This window comes from Mesoplodon bidens, assembly GCF_964165515.1.
Source record: "Mesoplodon bidens genome assembly, chromosome: 1".
In the NCBI taxonomy this organism is placed as follows: domain Eukaryota; kingdom Metazoa; phylum Chordata; class Mammalia; order Artiodactyla; family Ziphiidae; genus Mesoplodon; species Mesoplodon bidens.
Genome location: NC_138176.1, coordinates 148103917 through 148128801, shown reverse-complemented (window position 1 = coordinate 148128801; position 24885 = coordinate 148103917). Strand labels below are relative to the sequence as shown.

The 24885-nt window shown below is 39.6% G+C and overlaps 1 protein-coding gene and 1 pseudogene across 2 annotated transcripts in view; one reads left to right on the top strand and one right to left on the bottom strand.

Moving 5' to 3' along the window:
* The first annotated feature begins 271 nt into the window (after positions 1–271).
* UBE2K (ubiquitin conjugating enzyme E2 K) overlaps positions 272–24885 on the top strand; it is a 70875-nt gene continuing 46261 nt past the window's right edge. Inside the window, exon 1 of the mRNA XM_081237365.1 lies at positions 272–540. Within this exon, the coding sequence (XP_081093491.1) occupies positions 478–540 (63 nt within the window). The 5' untranslated portion in view covers positions 272–477. The remainder of the gene's footprint in view (positions 541–24885) is intronic.
* Positions 10633–13002, bottom strand: LOC308625245 (polyglutamylase complex subunit TTLL1-like; annotated as a pseudogene). Its single transcript has one exon. The product of its transcript is annotated as a polyglutamylase complex subunit TTLL1-like (transcript).

Sequence of the window (24885 nt, the reverse complement as noted above, 5' to 3'; positions counted from 1 at the left end):
CGGTTAGAGGCTAAATTCTGGAAGCCTCGACCACATCACATTGGTTCGTACAGAGGAGGAGGCTCCGGAGAGGCCCGGGGCGGCCCGGGTAGAGCCGGCCGGCGCAGAAGCCGCACCCTCCTGGCCCCAAACGCCGGCAGGGCGGAGCCACGCGGCTGCAGCTCGGGCAGAGACGCGAGGCGCGGCGCAGCGCGGCGCGGGTTCGCGACTGTGGCGTAAGGGGCTACGACGGCAGCGGCTGCGCCGCCCGGCCGGGTCAACGTCGTGCGCCTGCGCGAACCCGGCGCCATTTTGGTGGCCGGGCGCGGAGGTGATTCCACACTCTGGAGAGCGCGGCGGCAGGGGTGGCGTTGGCAGCGTTCGTGTGCTCGGGTGTGAATCGCAGAGGGAGGAGGCGGTGGAGGAAGAGGTGGCGGCGGTGGCGGTGGTCGTAACGGTGGCGGAGGAGGCGGGTACGAATCAGCTGCGGGCGGAGACATGGCCAACATCGCGGTGCAGCGAATCAAGCGGGAGTTCAAGGAGGTGCTGAAGAGCGAGGAGGTCAGAAATGAACTCCCGGACGTCCCCCACCTCAGCCCAGGGCGGGAGGGCCCTTTCAGTGGCGACCCCAATATCCCTGGTAACCCCCGGGTGGCCTTTTTTGCTGCCACCCTTCTGCTTGTGGGGAAGCAGCAGTCTCCCCCTCCTTCCGCCGTTTTCCCCTCCCCTCCCAGGGCCCTGGGATGGATGGTCTCGCGGGCGGGTGGTCTGGGGAGGAAAAAGGTTTGGGGGGCGGATGGAGGAGGGGCGCTTATCGGCGGGGTGTGAGCTCTAGAGAGAGCCCCAAGGCAGTGGCAACAGCTGGAAGTGTGGCTGTAGGGTGGGGAGGGAGCAGGCCGAGCCTGAGAAAACCCGGGAAGTGGGTTGGGGGAAGGGGAAAGGTGGTAACTGGATCCGGAGAGCCGCGCTGCCCAAAGGCCCACTCTTTTTAAGGGTATTCTGGGTTATAACTGGTCTGGCCGCCACGGTCCTTTCCTTAAGGAAGGAGCGATGCAAGTCCTTAGGTATTGATGAAAGGACGTTCAGAGTTACTCCCTCTCAGTTCGGTATTGGGAGAGAAGAGAAGGCATAATGGGGTGCTGTCTTCTTTGAGTGGGGGGGTGGGATAAGGGAATTTTCACCTGAGATAGGAAATTAATTCCATATTAGACCGTTATCTCATTTCTACTTACCCCGACATCTAGGCCTAGAGTTTCGATTGACATCTAAAGCTTTTTGACTGGGTAAAGGCAAGTTTGGTGTATTAAAGACATTTAGATATTTTTAGCTAGGAGTAGGAAAAAATAATGGAGTGTACGAGAAGCTTATTTCAAAATACTGTCTACAAGTTACAGAGTGTCCCAAGACAGTGCCTCTGTGACACTGTTGTGTTGTGCCATGAAACTTCACTATGATGTCCCTCATAGTTAACTTCATTATGATGTCCCTCATAGTTAACTTGATTCTTACTTTTGAAGAACATCCCTATTAAGAAACATGAGGTTTCAGCAGATTAATACATTGTTATATTTCCTTATTAAGTAAGTAGGTTTATCCCAACATATTTATATCTGAAATGATTAAAAAATTTTTTGTCTTAACCTGCTCCTGAGTCCTTTGGAAATTTTAGATACTCTAGTATTAGCCGCACTTATTAATGTAAGATATTTAAAGTGTTTTAGTAATTTGACTCAAAATTATGAACGGATCAGTACAGTTTTTTTTTTCATACCCAAATCAAGAAGAATGCTAGGTTGTTTTCATCCTTGGATCCAACAAAGATTAAAAATACTGACTGGTTATTTTCAAGATGTCACGTATCATTATTGGATGTATTATTGCTATTTGTATTTTACTCTTACATTGGTACTTTAATGATCTTAATGATTTGTGAAATTCAGCATTCTAAGTATGTGATGAGTTATTAACATAAGTCTGATAGCAGTTGAACTTTGAGTCTAAAGTGATTATGTATTTTTCCAGTTAGACATGGAGAAGATTCTTTAAGATTATTTAAAAATGCCAAATCCTAGCAGATTTATTGAATGTAATAGTATATAAGTAATGATTGGTTTTACAGAGCATGTGTATGTACTCTGACCTCTGTATTTGTTCAAGTGCCAAAACTCTGAATGGAAGGATGACTTTGTATTTTTGTGGTACAGTGCAGAAAAAGAGTCGTAAATGCCTGTACTGATATACAGTGAAACAGTGATTCTAAATTTTTCTCTAATAAGAAAATACATTCCAGGACAGTTGACATATATCTTCCTAATGAAAGTTTGCAGCTAATATTGTTGCCAGTAGCCTAAAACATTTCTTCTATAATACGGTTGTACAAGCCTGAAACTTTAAGACTTTAATGCATTATTTTCTATTAATTAAAAGTGGTAAGTTACTGCTCTCATAATTCATATAGTCTCTGCATTATGTGAGTTGACTTTTCACCATGATATTCTTAGTACTTAAATTGATGCTTAAAAGAAATCTTGTATTGCTATAGTAATGCATATTGTTAAAATAATACAGCTCTATATTAAGTAAGGGATGATGAAGCCTTGCTTCAAGTGACGTAGTGTTTCAGAGGAAGAAAGCAGAAAATACAAACAGGCAAATTATTTTTTTAAGAACAGTACCTTTATAAATCTGGAATGAAACTTCTTCCAGAAAGTAAGTTAAAAGAACATTTAGGAAAGGGTCAGATATTGGAATATATAACCAGTAAATAGCTTTGTTTTCACCAATATTTTATTTAATTGATATTTTACTAGGTCCAGTTCTGTAAGTGGATTATGTTGATTATTTTCAGCTCATTGAAGAACTTGTAGTACAGTCCACGTGTTTCCTTTTTATGTATGTAAATGTAGTATTTGAGTGGCTGGTCAAGTAATCAAGTATTTCCTCATGTAAATCTCCATTTTACCAAAGTTTATTTCATATGCTTGTGTTTACTAAGACTCCTGATTGATTTTAAGGATTTTTTTTTCCCCTTTTAAGTGCCTTAGTAAAGATAGCTGACATTGCTGAATTCTGGCCATAAGAAGTTGTAAGTGGCCACTGTTGGAGTGTGTTGTTAATTAAAATATAACCTCCAAGATAAATTAAAAGCACAGTGCAGAATAGTGGGAGGAGGCCACCATTTGTGTCAGAAGTGGGAGAATAGGTGTATTTGTCTGCATAGATGAAAGGATTAATGAGAAATTGGTAACATTGATTGCTTCTCTGTCGGGAGAATTGGGTGTCTGGGGCAACAGGCATCAAAAGATCCCTTTTGAATTTTGAATCATGCTAATATGTTATTTACTCAAAATAAATAAACCACGTAGGTCTTTTTTCCTGAGACTGTGTTTGGAAGTCTGTCCTTTATGTGTCAGGTTTATTTAAATCTGAGTGTGAATTTTAAGTAATGCTTCAAAGTTGCTAGGCATGGAAAATTGATTTAAAGTACATTTTATGGTTATTTTTTGAGTTGAATTACATAAGTGAGTTGTTGCTTACGAGGATAGAATTAAACTATAATCTGTATTCATAGGTTGTATTATTATTTACTATCAATTATTATTGGTATTAACAATTAACCACCATTTGTAGAGGAGCTCTCAGTTCCATTTGTTTATATACATTATTGCTAATTCTCAAGAACAGGTCTTTGAATTAGATTTCTTCTTTCTTAGATGAGAAAATTGAGATTCAGAGAAGTTAAATTATTTGGCCGCAAATGTATAGCTTTGAGATGTAGATCTAAGTCTGCTTGTGTTTATATTGTACCATGCTGTCATGACTTGCCAAAGGTAGGCATATTTTTAATTATTTAAAAATAATTGAACCTGGTTTGTATTACTGATTAAAGGATTTAAACACAACCTAAGTTAATTGTTAGTTTAAACATTAAAATACGTGTTACCTGTAATTAAAGTTTTACTTGCATTTCAATATGGAAAATATTTTTAAATTTGATGTTCAGTGAAGTAAAAGGCCCTTAAATCAGTGCACATACTCTTGCTTGTTCTTGTGCTATATGGTACCTGTAGTTTTTTTCATATTGTAGCTGCACTTTGCTAACTAGGATTTTCTAGGATTCTCATAGGGAATATTCTCATAGGGAATTATTTTAATATTTAATTTAAACCAATTAACAAATTGGTTTCACGAAAACTACTATTGTATACATTTTCCTTAAGTATTTAAATGGATTTTTGTATCTTTTATTTTAAATTTTATATATTTGATTATTCTGTGTAGAACTAGTTGCACATCTTTAGAAGAAAGTCTCTTGATTTCTGTAGACCATACAACCTTGGCACTATGTGGGGCATGTGGGGCAGATAATGAATTCTTTGTTGTGGGTGGTTCTCCTGTGCATTGTAGGATGCTTAGCACTATCCCTGACTAATAGCACTAGATGCCAATAGCACAGGCAATCCTCCCTCCACCTCCCTACCCTCTCCCTGCCAATCATATCAACTAAAAATGTCTCCAGACTTTGCCAAATGCTGAGAACCACTGCTGTAGACAAAACTCTTTAGAAGAACATTTAAGACTGTTAACTAGGTAGGATGTGTAGTATAATTTCTCTAAAAGATGAATGAATGGAAGTAAAGGTACAAAAAATTATATAGCATGGCTACTACTAGGTTTGAATGTTCTGTTTTTGTTTTAAGACTTTGCCCCTTATCAATTAATTATCGTCATTTTCTTTTAAACTTTCCTTTTTGATTTAAGGAAAAAGGTGAAATTTCCTGCTATAAACTAATGTTACCAGAATTTGAACAATTTTTTACTAATAGAAAAGTGGTGTGTTTTTACAGCTATGTAAATTATAGTTCAGTGTAACTTATTTAGATAGTGTTCCTTAAGAGGTTCTGGGTGTAGGTTGAGCAAGGAAAGTGTTATAGATTGAGTTAAAAAAAAAAAAAAGCAACTTAGAAGCCTGTCCAAGAAATACTCTTTGGGGTGCATTTCTCTTCTCTCTTTTTTTTTTTTAGTTATTATAAAGACTTTGATCTCTGTCCATCAGGCGCAGTTAGATGCATTTGGGATCCCTTTGCAGGTCACCCCTTTGTAAAGGATATATATTCTTATTTCTCAGTAAATATGTTATCAGCAGTTATTGAGCATATTGACAACAGCCCTAAAAGACTTACCTGGTTGGAGGTAGATAAAAATGTTAGATGCAAGGAATCAATGCTATGGGAGTTCTGAGGGTATGTGTATGTAGGGAGGTTCTTGAGCTAGGTTCCAAAGGAAAGTTAAGACTGACTTCGAATTTCAGGAGACAGTCATAAAGGAATTACAAGAATACTGTAATTTACAAGTAAATGATCTCTTCTGTAGTTGCCTGAACTGGAACTAGGGAGCAGGGTTATGGACAAAATTAGGCAAGAAACACATTTATATATATGTGTGTATATATAAATATATATATATTTATATATTTAACATCTTTATTGGAGTATAGTTGCTTTACAGTGGTGTGTTAGTTTCTGCTTTATAACAAAGTGAATCAGCTATACATATACATATATCCCCATATCTCCTCCCTCTTGCGTCTCCCTCCCACCCTCCCTATCCCACCCCTCTAGGTGGTCACAAAGCACCGCATTTATATATTTATAACAAAAAGGTTGCACAGCTCTGATATACACAAACATAGTTGTGGAGTTAGAACACATAAGTTTTCTTTGGAGAAAAAAACACCTTTTTCATATCAAAATAATAAATGGTAATATACAAAGTACATACAATAAAGTGTGACCAGCACCCAAAACAAACAGAATATTAATATTACCAGCACCATCAGAATCCCCACACCCCACCCCTTTCCAGTAATTTTCTTGGTTTTTAATAGCACAGACTAGCTTTGAGTATGTTGTTTTTTGTTTTTGTTTTTGTTTTTTTTTTGCGGTACACGGGCCTCTCACTGTTGTGGCCTCTCCTGTTGCGGAGCACAGGCTCCAGACGTGCAGGCTCAGTGGCCATGGCTCACGGGCCCAGCCACTCCGCGGCATGTGGGATCTTCCCAGACCGGGGCACGAATCCGTGTCCCCTGCATTGGCAAGCGGACTCTCAACCACTGCGCCACCAGGGAAGCCCTGAGTATGTTTTTTTGTTTTTTTGTTTTTTGCTTTGAGTATGTTTGAGTAAAAGGATAGACATAAGAGCATATACTATATGATTTTATTTTAAAGGTTTTCAAAAGATGACTTTCAAAATCTTTGTTCAAAACATTCATTAACAGTGTCTTAGAAAATGTGTTGAATGTTAAAGTTGAAAGAGACCTTAGATCTAGGCCAAAAACTTCATCTATAAGATCAGGAATCTGAGGCCTAGAGAGATTGATTGTTGCTCAGTGACTCAAATCTGGTTAATGGTGAACTTCACCCAAGCTTTTGGCATACCAGTTTACTCCAACCATTATATATGGTTGCTTTATGGGAGTATACTTTTCATAAACAATACCATAAAAGCTGAATGCTAATAAAACTAAGTACAACAGTGGGTGACAGTTCAGTATTGAGTATTGTATTTAAATATATTTTGCTTTTCTCTCTTGGTGTGAGGAAAGGTTGCCAGGAGGCAGAGATACTTACTTCGCCAAGCATGATGTAGTGAGTTTAGCTTAGTGATTAAGAGTGTGGGCTTTGGAATTAGATTTGCGTTCAGTCCTGGCTTTTCTGCTTAATACCTACAGCACTGACTGTTTCAGCTTTCTTATCTGTAAATAGGGAGATCAAGAGAGGCTTTACAGTGCTTAGAGCAGTGCTTGGAACATTCAGTAAATGGATAGCTGCTAAGATGTCAAAATTAACTGTACTTTCATACTCTGCTTATTGTTGTCCTTGGACCATAAAGGTTTCCTTCAATGGTTTAGTGATAGCTCTACGGGAATTTGCCTCCAGAAAAGGCTTAATAACATGATGAGGGACTTTAGTACTACTTATATTGTTTCTTTGTGTGCAAATAACCTGTGGGGACTGGTGGCCAAGGGGGAATACAAAAGAATATATGTGGGCTTTGTTCTGAAGATGTTGGTTAGTCTTTCTTTAGGAGACAGTTATAAATTGGAGAGAAGTTTGTGTTAAAATGACCTTTCTGAGTGAAAAAGAAGTAAATTCTTAGGGAGCCTTTCATATAATATGGAGTAATGGGATTATTTTGGACTTCTTGACATGGCTCTGGTCTCGTTTAACTGGACCATGGAATCCATATGCTAATCCTCTGGTGTGTAATCTTGAATTCCTTTGTAAAATCCCTATTTTAAAGTCGGGTTTTGGAAACTAGAAAGTCGTGGTCACATCCATCTGACGTCAGTCGTATGTTCTGTTATGTAATTCTGAAAAGGTGAGACAAGTACATTTCATTCAAAACCCTTGTCCTTTCCCTCCCTTTAGTTCTTTGCTTTTACTGCAAATTTAACATTTATTTATTTATTTTGGCTGCTCCGGATCTTAGTTGTGGCACGTCATCTTTAGTTGCGGCATGTGGACTACTTAGTTGTGGTATGCATGCAGGATCTAGTTCCCCGGCCAGGGATTGAACTCGGGCCCCCTGCACTGGGAGCATGGAGTCTTACCCACTGGACCACCAGGGAAGTGCCTTTACTGCAAATTTAAAACAGTAACTACCTGTAGTTGAATGTCTGCTATCCAATATTTTATATATATGACAGCCTTATGAGATGGGTGTTATTCTTGTTTTATGGATTAGAAAGTTGCAGCTCTGAAGAAATTAAGTAACTTTCCTCAGTGTCGAGTAACTTGGTGGAACAAGGGTTTAAAACCAGGTCTCTGACTGTTTACTGGTTATGGTGGGAAGAATAGAGTATAATCATATCTGCTGCTTGCTTCCTATCCATTATCTTTAAAGATGTTTTAAAAATTATATTTTAGACTTAGAAGTTAAGAAATAATATATGAACACCTTTATATCCATGGTCCAGATTTAATAGATCTTAACTCATACTGGGTTTAGCCCCTCCTCCACCTCCCCAAGAAATAAAACAAAGCATACAGACAAAGCTCATTCTGTTCTTTCCTTCTTTAAGTAACCACTATGCTGGGGTTGAGTATACCCCCCCATTCATATTTTTGTTTTTACTATTGATAAACACAGTATTTTTGAGTGTAAAATCACTTTTTAGTATTTTAAACTTAAAAAAATTTTTTTTCATAGATGGTTATAATATTCTACATCTCCTGCAACTTTTCTTCTCAGTGTTGTTTTTTGAGATTTATCTGTGACGATGCATATTGCTCTAGTTCTTCAGTTTTAAACTACAGTTGACCCTTGACCAACATGAGTTTGAACTGCATGAATCTATTTATATGCGGATTTTTTTCCGTAGTAAATACTGCAGTACTGCACAATCCACTGTTGATTGAATGTGAAAATGTGGAGGAACTGGGTATATGGAGGGCCAAACTATAAGTTATACTTCGATTTTTGTCTGAGCAGGGAGGGGGTCGGTATCCCTAACCCCCCTCGTTCAAGGGTCTACTATGTAGAGTATTTCGTGTCACAGTTTTTAAAATTCATTCTCTTACTGATGGCATGTAGTTCCAACTTTTAGAGATTATAAAAAAGGATGCATTGAACATTATTATAGTTGTTTTCTTGGGCACTTAAGGGTTTTATAGGAAGTAGACTTTCAGGATCTGAGTGTATTTGCATCTTCTGCATGACTCGATATTGCATCATTGTTCTCCCAATGATTGTATCAATTTACACTTGCTCTAGAAGTAAATAAGAATTCTAGGGACCTGACATTTGGAAGGTTTAGATTTTTGTCAGTCTGATGGATATGAAATGATAGCTTATTTTAATTTTCATTTCCCTTGTCAGTAGAGATATTAAGCATGTTTTTGTGTTTATTGGCCATAAGGCTTTCTTTTGTAAAATTAGTGTTTGCATTCCTTACCCTTTTTTTTTTTTTTTTTTTTTTTTTTTTGTGGTACGTGGGCCTCTCACTGTTGTGGCCTCTCCCGTTGCGGAGCACAGGCTCTGGACGTGCAGGCTCATCAGCCATGGTTCACGGGCCCAGCTGCTCCGCGGCAAGTGGGATCTTCCCGGACCGGGGCACGAACCCGTGTCCCCTGCATCGGCAGGCGGACTCTCAGCCGCTGCGCCACCAGGGAAGCCCTCCTTACCCATTTTTAAGAATTTGTGTGGTTTGTATTTTTCTTATTGATTTGTAAGAATTCTTTATCTGTATAATTTTGTCTACTTCTGTTATGTGGCGTAATTTCTAACTGTCTTATCTTTTTTTATGCTCTTCTTAAAAAAATTGTGGTAAATAACATCATAAAACTTTTCTTTTTTTTTTTTTTTTGTGGTACATGGGCCTCTCACTGTTGTGGCCTCTCCCGTTGCGGAGCACAGGCTCCGGATGCGCAGGCTCAGCGGCCATGGCTCACGGGCCTAGCCACTCTGAGGCATGTGGGATCTTCCCGGACCGCGGCACGAACCCGTGTCCCCCGCATCGGCAGGCGGACTCCTAACCACTGCGCCACCAGGGAAGCCCCATAAAACTTTTCATTGTATTTTTTAAAAATATTTATTTATTTATTTTGCTGCACTGGGGTCTTAGTTGTGGCACGCAGCATCTTCGTTGTCGCATGCAGGATCTTTTAGTTGCGGCATGCAGGCTCTAGTTCCCTGACCAGGGATCAAACCTGGGCCCCCTGCATTGGGAGCGAGGAGTCTTAACTGCGGGATCACCAGGGAAGTCCCTCATCCTTTATATATTTAAGTGCACAATTTCAGTGGCATTAAGTACGTTCACATTGTCGTACGACCAATACCACCATCCATCTCTAAGACTTTGCTTTCTCTGTACCCATTAAACACTAACTCCTTACTTCTCAATGCTCAACCCCTGGCAGTTACCATTCTATTGAATATTTTCTGTCTCTATGAATTTGATTATTATACATTATTTATTCTGCTGGCTTATTTCACTTTATTGTATCTTTGATCTTACTGAGTTTACTTTTAAAGTAGTCAAATTTGTCTGTCTTTTCCTATATGGTGTGGCTTTTGTATTTTGTTTAAGGAATCTTTTCCTACTCTGGTTATCATAAAGATACTCTCCTGTATTTGGTTCTTAAAAGTTAATTCATTCCTTAACTTCTGTACTCAGGTTTCTTCTGTCTCTATCATATATTGAAACTACTTTTTCAGTCATTACCAATATCGTCTAAATTGTGAAACGAAAAGTAACTTTTCAGCAATTGTCCATTTTGTACCTCTTTCTTCCACGTTTCCAATTCCATCTTAGAGCTTTCCCCTTTCGGTTACTCTGGTAAGACTTTTCTGGTTTTTCTTCAACTTCTCTCATTATCCTTTGTAAGTTACTGATTTCGTCCTCCATCCCCCATTTATCTCCTGAATCTTTGTTTCCGCTTTTGCGTTTTTTGTTAATCATCTTAGGTCAGGTTTTCATTTCTCAGATGGACTATTTATATTAAAATAGTTTGCTTATTTACATTTAATTCTCTGCCTTTGGTCTGTCCCAACTTCTAATTCAACTGGCGCCATGCCACTGGATTTAATTTTTTTTTTAACCTTCCAAAGAAATGCCTTTATTACAGGGTTTAGGAAAGGAAAAAAGCTCTAGAAAAAGGAAATTTCCAAAATAGGTCTTCAGCAAGGGCGGGTGCAGTGACAAGTCCAGGCTGGAGTCTTGCTCTCACTAGAGGTCACTTCCAGGTTGTGAGGACGGTCCTCCTGGAGTCTCTCGATCGGCCCCCTCTGGGCCCCCAGCGACTGGCCCGGCGGACTTCTCAGCCCTTGGTCAGCCTTGTCGCCCTGTGCCAGCTCCTCGTCGTACAGAATTTCATAATTGCCAAGGACTTCCTTTGGGGGTGAACTTGTTTCATTTACAGTCTGGAATTTCAACGTTAGGGACCGCGATGTTGAGGGTGTCATTAATCAGGTTATACTCAAGGATTTGGTCGTTGGCAGTGCTGGAGGTGAGGGATGGGGACGCGTTCACCTCGATCAGCCAGGGCTTCAGCTTGTCGTTGATGATGATGTCGTAGCCGTAGCACTCAAAGCAGTGTTTGTCATTGTTCATCATTGGTGCCATGGCCTTCAGGGACTGCGTGAAGATCCAGTGGATCTCGTTGAACAGTTTGCTGGTCACCTCCTTGTCTCGGGTGCTCTCCAGGTAGAGCCGCAGGTTGTTCACGGTCCACTTGCCCCCGTGGATGTGGTTGTAGTCCTCCCCATGTTTCTGAATGGCAACGTTGGTGAGATGAACAAACATGTTATCCAGCTCACTGGTACTCGGGGTGTATTTTACTGTGCAAAAGCGGCAAAATCCAAGTTTATGCATGTAGTAGAGCAGTGGGCGGTACGTAGACACCAGAATATACAAGCGCAGGTCAAACTTCCTGCTGCCGATTAGTAACGGGTTGTTAATGTACAGAGAGATCACGTAGGCTTCCTTGGTAGACTGAGTCATGAACGAAGTTGTTTTGCTGTCCCAGGACCACCTTTTGATTTGAGAGAGCTTGTTGATCAGAAAGATGCCCTTTTCCTGAGCTTTGCCCCAAGGTTTCATGATCCAGGTGCTGGAGAGCCTTTTCCTGAACTCCACGAACAGGTTGTAGTCGGCGGGCAGCATGTAGGTGACAGGGACGAAGTCCAGGTAGAGGTGTTTCCCACTTTCGTCCTTCTCTGCTAAAGGACTCCCTTTCTTCTCCAGCTCTTTCCTGTATCTCTTGATGTTTTTCACCATCAGATCCTTCTGCATCAGTTCATAGTGGTTCGGGAAATGGTTGACTATTTGATCATCTGAGAGCCGGTAGCCAGTTTCGACACTAAAAACATTGCAGATGGTTTGCTTGCTCTTCCAGTAAAAGTTCCAGTCCTCGTTTTCTGTCACTTGGACCCATCCTCTCTTTTCAGAGTTATTTATCAGCAATGACTTCTCGATATCAGTGACCCATTTCAGTTTTCCTGCCATAATCCATAGGTACTTAAGGAGCCAGTGGGAACGTCCAATTTCTCTTCATTTTCACCCAGTTTTGACTTGGATTCTCACCTGATGTCAGATTGTTTTCCTGTGACTTCCTCCTGTGGGGCGCACAGCGCGGAGGAACGCCCAGGAGTGCGGAGGACGGTGGCCCCGCACTGCAGCCCAGCCCTGCCTCCCTGGATTTAATTTTTAAAACGTTACTTTGTCATTTTCCTTTACATTGTCTCCCCCCTATTGCATGAAGTCAAAACCTTTTTACTGTTGTTCTAGCCTACCTTTTTACTTATTTCCTGTCAAGTCTCAACTTAAGTTGTATGCCTGAACATACCTCAGACCCTCACTGTCCCTCCAGCCTTTAGCTATATTGAGTTCTGTCTGCTTGGAATAAGTCCTTAACCTCCTTTCTTTGCCTTTTGAAAAACTTACTTCTCCTAAAATGCCATTTCTGATAAGCTTTTCTTTTTTCTTTTTTTTCTGTTTTAAAATTTATTTATCTGTTTTTGGCTGCATTGGGTCTTTGTTGCTGCGCGTGGGCTTTCTCTAGTTGCAGTGAGTGGGGGCTACTCTTCATTGTGGTGCGCGGGCTTCTCATTGAGGTGGCTTCTCTTGTTGCGGAGCACAGGCTCTAGGTGCGAGGGCTTCAGTAGTTGTGGCTCATGGGCTCTAGAGCGCAGGCTCAGTAGTTGTGGTGCACGGGCTTAGTTGCTCCGTAGCATGTGGGGTCTTCCCGGACCAGGGCTCAAACCCGTGTTCCCTGCATTGGCACTGCACCATCAGGGAACCTGATAAGCTTTTCTTGAACCCACAGTTTACCTTTTTTCTCTAGTATCACTTTGTTGGGGTTTTTTTTAGAGCAGTTATTATATTTTTGGTAATTGTATATATGTCTTTTTGCTCCTGCTAGATTATTGGGCTCCTTGAGGATTCTTATTCATCATTTTTTCTTCAGCATCCAGCAGTATGGTGCCTGAAATGTAGTAGGCTTAGTAACATTTAAAGTATGCCACACCTGCCCGCCCCCCCCCCGCCCAAATCTTTGATAGGTGTCTAATCTTTTGGAGCTATTGCTGAAAGTGCTCTTTGCCTAGGTTTAGGACAGGTCTATGTTACTCTGTTCATTATTTTTAGTCTTTGTGTGATTATGGGTTTTTCTAGTGATTACAAATGCAGGGCTAGCTAGCATATGTAGCCTTTTCTCTCAAGTGACTGTGGGGTGCTTTACTTTTAGGTTTCTTTGTTTCATGTGAACCATCCTATTTGGAATTGGTGTACTTAACTGTGGGTTGTCTGATACTATTGCTTTTCAGCAGTGATATAAAACACTTTGTGCTTCATTTTTCTTAAATCATTCTGTACTAGTTCCTTTATTTTTAAAATATATGTATAGAATATACTGCAGTTTATGCATCTGTGCATTGGATATTTGGTTATTTCCAGTTTCTTGCTGGTACAAATGTGCAAGAATTTAATGTGTATTGCTAGATGAGATTTAGAAGGTTATATATGTCAGACTTTTTTAAACGTCTCTTGGCTTGGTCATACATTGATTATATCCTTAGGTGTTTACTGCTTTATCTCCATCTGTCTGATGGAACTGTGAATGTGTGTCATTGAGGACATGGACCTGTCTTACTGATTTTTCCATCCTCCATTGCTTAGCACATTGCCTGGTGAGCAGGAGGCATTTGTTTTCCTGAATGAGTTTCAGTATTTCTTAAGCTCCAGGGAGCTAATCCCCAAGCACTATGAAAGTAATACCTTTCATCCTGCTTCTGGAACTAGGAAGAACTGAATATGTTGATAAAGGTGGCCGCCAGTGAAGTTGGGTTTCTGTTGATAATGTAGTTAGGTCCTGAATTGGGATGGTATACTGTCCAAGCCCAAAACTGGGGAAATAAGATGGTGGGAAGAGAATCTTTTTTGCTTTATTTTGTAGTTTTCCCCTTTGAAGATCTCAGGGAGCATCTATTTAGTATTATATATGACATCATCTGTATCCTGTGGTTTAAACTCTTTAGTTAACTCTACATTTTTCTTCATTTATTCAACAAATATTTATTGAATGCCACCTGTGTTTGTTAATAAGCTAGACATGGTCCATGCTGTTATGGAGTAAATTATGGTCCAGTAAGATGGTGAGACATTGAACAGCTAGTTTTGTTTGTTGAGTTTAAGTAAGGAGAACTGTGAGGGTGAGGGAACCTAAACTCAGGGAAAGAGTTCCTTGGGAATAACGCTTAAACTAATACTTGGGAGGATAAATTGGAATTAACTTAGTCATATATTAGGATGATCAACTCTTACATGCACATAGAAAGCTAATAATCATATAGTCAAGAATGTAAACCATTTAATTGCTTTCCTCTTTTAAATAGTCAAATTTCTGTGAATATAAAAGTAAGAAACTTATTAAACTTTGAAAAATACAGGGAACTATATTATAAAGTAAAAACTATTGGTAATCTCACTCCCAGAGATAATTTTTTTCTTTAAAAAATGTTTGTCTATGAAATATTTCACATATACAGAGATACATCTTAATTTTGGTTTTCCTTTCATTTTATCTATGTATGTACATATATATACATATTTAGAGTTTTTTGGGGTGGGGGAGCTTTGAATACAATTCCCATGGGACTTTAAACCGACATCTGTAATTTTTAATCATTTGAAGTTGTTTTTCCCTATTAGACTCCAAGCTTCTCAAGGGTAGGCATCATGGCTCATCCATCTTTGTATTATCAGTACCAAGAGCTCTTTAACAGGTATTTGAGGGCTGTCTCTATGGTAGGCACCATGATATGTGTTGGGGATATAGTAATGAGTGGGATAAGAGAAGACAGACAAATAAGTAATAAATGCAGTGCAGAGCTGTATAGTAATATTGTCCAGATGAAATTAATTGGTTGTTTTTGATTGGGTGTTCAGAAAAGGCTTATCCTAGAATCGTAAACTTAAATTGAGATCTGAATGATAAAAGCACGTCACTAGGGGAAGAACAGTCCAGATCAGAGGAAACTGTTAGTGTAAAAGCTCTAAAGTGGGAATGAATTTGCTATGTGTAAGTAACCAAAAGGAGATGGTTGTGGCTGGAGTATTGTGGGTAAGGGAGGAGAATGGTGCAAGATGAAGTTGGAGATGTAGGTGGGAGCCAGATCACACTCAAGCCATTTGAGGATTTAAAGCAAACGACAGAATTTGTGTTTTTAAAAGATCACTTTGGCTGCTGTGGAGAATGAATTGACACTGAAGATAATGAGGAAACGTTTACTACTTAAAGGTTGAGTTTTGCTGGATGTAACAAAAGAAACAGTAGTAGTGATTGAAATAAATAGGAAAAGTCTGGAGGGAAAGTATCCCAAAGTTGCTTGGTTAGGGGCTTTATAGTGTTAATAGTCTACTTCTAACTTTCAGGTTACTATTCTTAGGAGTTTGACCCTTGTCCCTAAACTCTCAGAATGGCTATCAGAGGACCAGGCAGCCTATCTGAATTTCAAAAAGGGAAAGGCACCAGGCACTGCCAACTGAGTTCACTCCCTTTAAAGAGATATCTGAGGTTCCATTCAGTGACCTCTCTTTTTATTTTTTTTATTCACCACAGTGTCATAATCACTTCTTGGTTTAAGGTAGGCTAGGAAATGTTTATTAGCTGAGCACATTGCTCCCCAATTAAAATGAGGGTTTTGTTAGTAAGGAAGGAGAAGGAAATTTGTTAGGCACTTCCCATGTGGGGTTGGGGATAGGAGGCAGGAATGAAGTCAGGAAGATCATTTGGGAAGCCTTTCTAGGTAGCCTAGGCAAGAGATGATTGAAGCTTGGGGTTAGGGTGGAATACAGGAGGCTTAAGAGAAGTGTTTGGGTTATGTTTTAAGAGTAGAGTCACCAGAGCTTGCTGATGGTGTAGAGAAATAATGAAGAAGCTGGAAAAACACCTAGATTTTTGTCTTTGCAACTAGGTAGATGGTGGTGCTAATTTCTGAGTTGAAGAGTGGGAAGAGCACACTGGAGGTGGGGAGGATAAGAATTTAAGCAGTTCGTTTTGTGAGTCTGGAGGTTAGATCTGAAGAGAGATTTGGCATCATAGATACATAGATGGTATAATTTGATGCTTAGACTGGGTAACTTAACTCTAGAATTTGGTTAGAAAAAGAGGGGTCTAGGACAAAGTCTGGTTTTTGTCCTGGTTCCATAGAATGTGTTGAAGTTGAATTGATGAGAAAGAACAAAGGAGAGCGTGGTGTCATTGAAGCCAAGAGAAGACAGAGTTCCAAGAAGAAGGTGGTCAACTTTGTCATGCTGCTTAAATGGGAGAAATGACCGTTGAATTTGCAGTGTGATCATTGGTGACCTTGACTGGAATATTTTCATTGGAATGGTGTGCATGTGTTATTGGGGTGGATTGTTAAGAGGAATGAGATGAGGAACTGGCAACTATGGTCAACTTTTTAAAGGAGTTTTGCTTTTACAGGGAAGGAGAGAAGAGGGGGAGCTGGAGAAGACCATGGCTTCAGAGTTCTTTAAAAAAAAATTTCTAGTAGATATTAGAGTATGTTTGTATGTTGATGGATGGGAGAAATTGGTTATGCTAGAGAGAGGAGTAACTGAAGGTGCAAAGTCCTTGAGAAGAACGGGGTGGTGTTCCTAACATAAGTGGAAGGATTAATCTTTAATAGGAACAGAGACACTTAGGGCAATGTTAAGTTTCCATTTGGGATTTGTGGTTTTCACTTGGAACATCAGACCGCTTAATGGTGGTTGTTCCCTGCTCCTCCCCCAGCAGTGCTGCTTGGGGCAGACACAGGAAGGTTTTTTTTTTTTTTTTTAGTTAATTGGAGAATGAGTTTAATTAGCATTAGGGCTTTGCCATATGAGTACACTGCAGGAAGAAAGGTATCAAGGTTGTCAAGAGTATTTGCAAGGGAGTGATTATAATGAATGCCCAAGGAATCTAAACTGGCTAAGGAGGAAGTGAGGACCTTAAAGGTGACTGATAATGAGGGAGAGTCAGGGAGAGTGGTTCTGTTTTGATGAAGCCAGCTAATAGCTGGGTTTGGAGTACCAAAGTGAATTTATTTAATCCACAGAGGTTGGGAATCTGAGAAACTTGAAGTGGATTTCGGAGAAGGTGCAAGTTTAGGTGACGACAAAATCAAGAGTATGATTATGGGGATAAGAGGTTACAGTCTGTTAGTATTTGTCGGGAACACAGGCATTCTTAATCCTGTTTCCTTGCTCTTCTGTGAGATTTGAGAAGAAATGTACAAAGATGACAAATTAGGCAACAGTCTCTCATCAACCACAGATAGCTGTTGATATAAACATCCTTTTAATCAAATCAGGATCTTTGTATGTATACTGTTTTATATCTTTTTCCTATTAATATATCTTGTGTTTTCTTCAGGGCATTAAATATTCTTTTTAAATATTTAGTGTTTAACTTGAGTATTAGAATTAAATGGTATTTATATATTAACTTTTAGTACTTCCTGACTAAACCATTCTTTTGTCGAACATTTATAAGTTGTTTCTATTTTTTCTTCTTATAGCCTTTCCTGCTGAAAGGCATATCTTTACATAATACTTTTTAAAAAAAGTAAATGTCTTTATTTTTGGCTGCATTGGGTCTTCTTTGCTGTGCACAGGCTTTCTCTAGTTGCAGCGAGCGAGGGCTACTCTTCATTGAGGTGCGCGGGCTTCTCATTGCGGTGGCTTCTCTTGTTGCGGCTTCTCTTGTTGCGGAGCACTGGCTCTAGGTGCACGGGCTTCAGTAGTTGTGGTTCGCGGGCTCTAGAGCGCAGGCCCAGTAGTTGTGGCGCACAGGCTTAGTTGCTCCGTGGTATGTGGGATCTTCCCAGACCAAGGATTGAACCTGTGTCCCCTGCATTGGCAGGCGGATTCTTTGTGTGTGTGTGTGTGTGCAGTACGCAGGCTTCTCACTACTGTGGCCTCTCCCGTTGTGGAGCACAGGCTCCGGACACGCAGGCTCAGCGGCCATGGCTCACGGGCCCAGCCGCTCCACGGCACGTGGGATCTTCCCGGACCGGGGCACGAACCCATGTCCCCCGCGTCGGCAGGCGGACTCTCAACCACTGCGCCACCAGGGAAGCCCGGCAGGCGGATTCTTAACCCGCTGCGCCACCAGGGACGTCCCATAATACTTTTTAATCTGAGTTTATTTCCCTAAGATAGATTACTGGAAGAAAATTACTAGGTCATAGTATCTGAACTTATGACCAAGGTGATTTCTAGAAAGTTGGTTGTAAATTGCTCTAGCACTGGCACTGTATGAGGCAGCCCATTTCATCATATTCTCACCATTAAGGCAACCTTTTTTTTTAAAAGTCAGATAGAAAAATTAACTGTTCCATTTTATCTGTTTATTTAACTTTATTTTTTTTGAAAAACATTGAGTTTATTTAGATAAACATTTGACCAAGCCCTAGTTTATCCAGTGAACTTGAGCAAGTTCTATGAACTAGACATTCTATGGGCAAATAAGTGGCAGAAAAAATAAAACAAATAATTCGTTTAACTTTTTATTAAGAAAATTTTCAAGTGGAAGAGTTGAAAGAACGTATGCTTCTGTCATCACTGCCTAGATTCAACAATTGTTAATGCTGCTGTTATGAAGATAATTCACTACCAAAAGCTGAGCATGCATCTCCTCTAAATAGCATTCTTTTACATAACCACTGTATCATTATTCTACGTAAGAAAATTGTTAATTCCTTAGTATCTAATCCATATCTCCCTAGTTACTTAAAAAATGTCTTTTATAGTTTTTTGGATTTTTGTTTTGAAGGATCCGCTTAAGGTTTACACATTGCGTATGAATGTAGTTTGTTTGTTTGTCTGTTTGGGGTTTTTTTTTTGGCTTGCAGGATCTTGGTTCCTCGACCAGGGATTGAACCCTGGTAATGGCAGTGAAAGCGCTGAGTCCTAGCCAGGGGATTTCCTGAATGTAGTTTTTAGTCTTCTAAAATTTATGATGGTTCTCCTGCACACACCTCCATTTTTCTTTTTTTTTTTTTTGCGGTACACGGGCCCCCCACTGCCGTGGCCTCTCCCGCCGCGGAGCACAGGCCCCGGACGCGCAGGCTCAGCGGCCATGGCTCACGGGCCCAGCCGCTCCGCGGCACGTGGGATCCTCCCGGACAGGGGCACGAACCCGCATCCCCTGCATCGGCAGGCTGACTCCCAACCACTGCGCCGCCAGGGAAGCCCACACACCTCCATTTTTAATCCTGGAGATTTCCTCATGGTGATGCTTTAACTTGTATTTCTTATAAACTGGGAGTTTAGGTATAAAGGTTTGCCTGGATTATCAGGTTAAACATTTTTGGCAAGACTCCAAGTGTAATGTCGGTATTTCATATTGAATCATGTTAATATATGTGTAAAATCAGGTTTTCTCACTGTTCGTGATATCAGGTCACTTGTGTAATCACTTGATTAAGGTGGGAGCTACAAGATCTCTTTGTGAAGGTATGTTTTATTCCTTTTGCAGTTCGCAAGTAAACTGAAGTTTATGCTTTGGTCCTTTGCAAATATCTTACTCTTTAGTATCCTTTCACCTGATAAGGATCATCATCCATTGATTTTCCTAATTGTCAAATTTATATTTACCTAACTAGAATTCTTCTAGAAAGAAGAGCTTTCCATCATTAACTGGGATGAAAATTGCTTATTATCAGAGTATAGCTTTGGTTTAATAGTCACATCCTATGGCAACAAATGATTTTCCCCTTTTAAAAAAATTTTTTTTAATTATTTTTGGCTGCATTGGGTCTTCGTTGCTGCATGTGGGCTTTCTCTCGTTGTGGCGAGCGGCGCTTCTCATTGCGGTGGCTTCTCTTGTTGCGGAGCACGGGCTCTAGGCGCGCGGGCTTCAGTAGTTGCAGCACGCGGGCTTCGGTAGTTGTGGGCTCTAGAGTGCAGGCTCAGTAGCTAGGGCGCACGGGCGTAATTGATCCGCGGCATGTGGGATCTTCCTGGACCAGGGATTGAACCTGTGTGCCCTGCACTGGCAGGCGGATTCTTAACCACTTCGCCACCAGAGAAGTCCCCTTTTCTCTTTTTTTAATCAGTGTGTGGATGTCTTAGCCTATGCTGCCACAGCAAAATACCATAGACTGGGTGGCATAAACAACAGAAATTCATTTTCTCACAGTTATGGAGGCAGGGGACTTCAAGTCATAGCTGTGAAAGTAATTTGAGATTGGTCTCTGTTTGAAATTCTTGTGGTTAAAATACGTTTATGCAAAATAAATTTGTCTGTTTGATTTTATAAAAGAGTTTGTGTTTAGGTGGAAGGATTACTCTAAGTAGTAGCAGTGATGGCAAATATTCTTATCCCTTTTTTTAAGGAAAACATAGTTTTGCCTAAATTTTAGATATATATCCTTTGTCACTTTAACATCTGTATTTGTCAAATTAAGGCATTTCCAAATACCTTTTTGATAAAATTTTTCATGGAATTGTATTCTTGAATTCTTGGAATAAACCCCTCTTGGTCATAGTGAATAGTACTTAAATTTGTTACGGTATGTTAACCAAGATTTTGTTGAGAATTGTGTATCTTTTTAGTGAGACTAGCCTGTGTTTGTTCAGAATTGTGCTGGCTGAGTTTGGGGGATCAAAGCCATTGTTTGTCCTATAAAATGTGTTTGTAATCATTCTGTTTCTTTCATTGTTTTGAAACAGTGTGGGATAATTTTTTGTAAAGTGGAATGTATGTTTGAGAACCAGGTGGCTTTTTAGAGTGGTCGCTAAATTTTTGTCAGTTTAGGTATTTTAGAAAAAATCTCTTGGGACTTCCCTGGCGGTCCAGTGGTTAAGACTTCACATTCCAGTGCAGGGGGGTGCGGGTTCAATCCCTGGTCGGGGGAGGTAAGATCCCACATGCCTTGTGGCCAAAAAACCAAAACATAAAACAGAAGCAGTATTATAACAAATTCAATAAAGACTTTAGAAATAGTCCACATCAAAAAAAAATCTCTTATTTAATATATTACATTTCACTTATTATTTATGATCTGTTTTTAATCTGTAGTAAACACAGGATATGGTTTATCTCATTTTTTAAAGGTTTTTAAAAACTTTTTAATTTATTTATATCTACTTTTTTTTTTTTTTTTTGGCTGCATCCTGTCTTTATTGTGGCATTCGTTACGGCACTTGGGCTTCTCTCTAGTTGTGGTGCACAGGCTCCAGCACGTGCAGGCGCAGTAGTTGTGGTACGTGGGCTTAGTTTCTCCACGGCATGTGGGATCTTAGTTCCCCAACCAGGGATCAAACCCACGTCCCCTGCATTGGAGGGTGGATTCTTTACCACTGGACTACATGAGAAGTCCCGGTTTATCTCGTTTTTTAGTTTCCTTTCTCTTTTCTGCCCTTAGTTTACTTATTCTGTATTTTATCAGTTGAGCCCATGACTTTTTGGTTTTATTTTATTTTATTTCATTGAGTCACTGGTTCTATTGTTTTTCTTCCTTTTTGTTTGGTTCAGTTCTTTAGTGTTTTTTTTTTTTTTCCTTTTTGCTGTCAGTAGTTTGAACCCTTTAAAATTCCTTCTTAAATTTTCTTAGGTGATATAGGAGTTTGGAAGGTTAAAAGAAAAGTTGTTTTAAATTAAGGGTACAGAGTCTCATTGTTAAAATTTTTCAATTACAGAAATATACAGAGTAAATTTTTCGTTACCCATCCACCCTTTCCTTCCTTCCTTCCCTCAATCCTAATCCTGTCTTTCACAAGGAACCTTTAACAACTTTTTCTATGCGTCTACATATTCAGAAAACATAGGAACTTCTAGTTTGTCGACCGAAAAAACATACACAACCTAGAAGTTGAGAATTACCTTTTATTTGGCGGGTTTTCCAAGGACTTAAGCATGGAAGATAGCCTCTCAGATTGCTCTGAGGAACTAGTCCAAAGAGGTAAGGGAGGTACAGGAGTTTTACAACAAAAAACAGGTAGTTGGAACATCAAAAGATTACCATTTATTAAAGAAAACCAGACATCTCAAGGTAACGAATTTAACACTTCTCTATGTATGGGAAGATGCGAGAGTTTGGACTCATTGAAATCGTTCCTTTGATATGCACCTTAACTATTTAGGGCCTGTATGTATTCTGCTTTTTTCCATCCTGAATCCCCTCAGGGTACACTGTCAGGACTGGGTGCAGTGGCTGAATGCTAGATGGCTGAATGCTAGATGGCTGCAACATCCTTTGTTTACGGATACTGCAAGCAGTGTTTTTCGTCTACAAGTGTATGAACTTATATAAATACAAACAAGAGTACAGACACACTAAAAGTTATTTTAGCTCTGTGTGATGATAGATGTTGTAAAGGAAAGCTTGTGCAGTATCACAAGACTTTTGAACAAAGAACAGCCTTCTGACACCTGATTAGTTGGTAAGAGAGTTTTATAGTCCTTTAGATTTTGACAAGAGAATGCCATTAACTGATTAATAAAAATTTTAAATAAATTTTTATTTTTGATTTTGTAGTGTTTTATTATGATATTTCTGAACAAATTACTTGAGTATTTTTAAATGGCTGTGTCCTGACTTAGCTTAAAAAAAAAAATTACCCTGTGGTATGGACATGTTGAATGCATTGCCAGTTTTATTTACCAATTTGTGTTCCCCTAGGAGATGCTCAGTTATTTTGTGAAAATGTGTATATTTGATGAAGTTTCTTTTTTTTCCCCACTTTAAAAATTATCTTAGTGTACCTGCAAGGAAATGTTGAGGTCTATAATTAAAATTATATTTATTTACTTTTTGTATTTCTGCTTGTTTTTTTGATGTTAGTCAAACAAATATAGTATTTTTGATGTGCTTATTGTTTCTTAATGCTTTTTAGAAGATAGATCAATTCTTGCTATTCTCCTCAGACTTGTTGAGTCTATCCATTTTTGTCTTTTAGACTTAAGTATTTATTCCTTCTTGTAGAGAATGATTACTGGATTTTGATTTTTTTTTTTTTTTTTTTTTTTTTTTTTTTTTTGCGGTACGCGGGACTCTCACTGTTGTGGCCTCTCCCGTTGCGGAGCACAGGCTCTGGACGCGCAGGCTCAGCGGCCATGGCTCACAGGCCTAGCTGCTCTGCGGCGTGTGGGATCTTCCCGGACCGGGGCACAAACCCTTGTCCCGTGCATCGGCAGGCGGTCTCTCAACCACTGCGCCACCAGGGAAGCCCTGGATTTTGATTTTAATATATATGGTGACACATTTGAAAAGTTGAACAACGTGTAAATTTATTGTTGGAATTGGTAACTTTGTGCTTCCATTTTATGTTTATCTTCATTTTTATTTGCATAAACTATTTAACAAACAACTTTCAACTTTAACAGAATGTCTTTCATTTCCATGAACTAATTAAATTTCTAGTTATTATATATATTAATATTATTTAACAGTAAATATTCTAATAGTTTTGTCTCTCAAACTTTTTATTTTAAGCCTCTGTTGTGTCCGTGGATATGGTAATTGATTGACAAATAATTTTGGATCCTTCAGGTCTAGGAAATACTTTAGTGGCCCAAGGATAATTTTCATCTTGCCTTTTCTTTATTTGGGAATTTTAAAGCATATCTAGGTTATCTTGTCTCTATAGCTTCACATATAAATGTCTTTCATATTCTCAGCATGTATTAATATCTTTAAAAATATATTCTTACACAGAAGTACCATTATTACATCTAACAGATTAACCGAAACATGTCGATATCATGTAATAAAGTCCATATTCAGATTTCTCCAGTTGTCTCAGAAACATGCAAAGGCTGTTTTTCATTTTTACAATCTTGTTAGTTTTTATTCTGCAAATTTGTGTAGTTGGTAATCATAGAATAAATATTTTCTGTTCTATTTTTTTTTTTTTTTTTTTTTTTTTGCGGTAGGCGGGCCTCTCACTGCTGTGGCCTCTCCCCTTGCAGAGCACAGGCTCCGGATGCGCAGGCTCAGCAGCCATGGCTCACGGGCCCAGCCGCTCCGCGGCATGTGGGATCTTCCCAGACCGGGGCACGAACCCGTGTCCCCTGCATCGGCAGGCGGACTCTCAACCACTGCGCCACCCGGGAAGCCCTTCTGTTCTATTTTTTTCTTTACATATCATGAACACTTTTGAATGTTTAGTACTCATTTTTTTAACTTGGAGACTTAAAAAAAAAATAGCTGTCAGGTTCACAGCAAAATTGAGAGGAACATACAGAGATTTCCCGTATACCTCCTGCCCCCACACATGCATAGCCTCCCCCATTATCAACATCCCCCACCAACATATGTATCTTGTACAGTGGTTGAATCTACATTGATACGTCATAATCACCCAGAGTCCATAGTTCACCTTAGGGTTCACTCTTGGTGTTGTTTATTCTGTGAGTTTGGACAAATGTATAATGACGTGTATTTATCATTATAGTATTGTACAGAGTATTTTCACTGCCCTAAAAATCCTCTGTGCTCTGCCTGTTCATCCTTCCCTCTCTCAAAACACTGACAACCACTGATTTTTTAACTGTCTCCATAGTTTTACTTTTCCAGAATGTTATAGAGCTGGGATTGTGTAATATATAGCCTTTTCAGATTTGCTTGTTTCACTTAATAATATGTATTTAAGTTTTCTCCATATCTCTTCATGGCTTGATAATTATTTTTATTGCTGTATAATATTTCATTGGATGTAACAGCTTGTTTATCCATTCTCCTGTTAAAGGACATCTTGTTGGCTTCCACGTTTTGGCAATCATGAATAAAGCTGCTATAAACATCTGTGTGCAGGTTTTTGTGTGGACATCAGTTTTCACATCCCTGTGGTAATTACCAAGGAGTGTGATTGCTGGATCATATGGTAAGAGTATGTTTAGTTTTTTAAGAAAC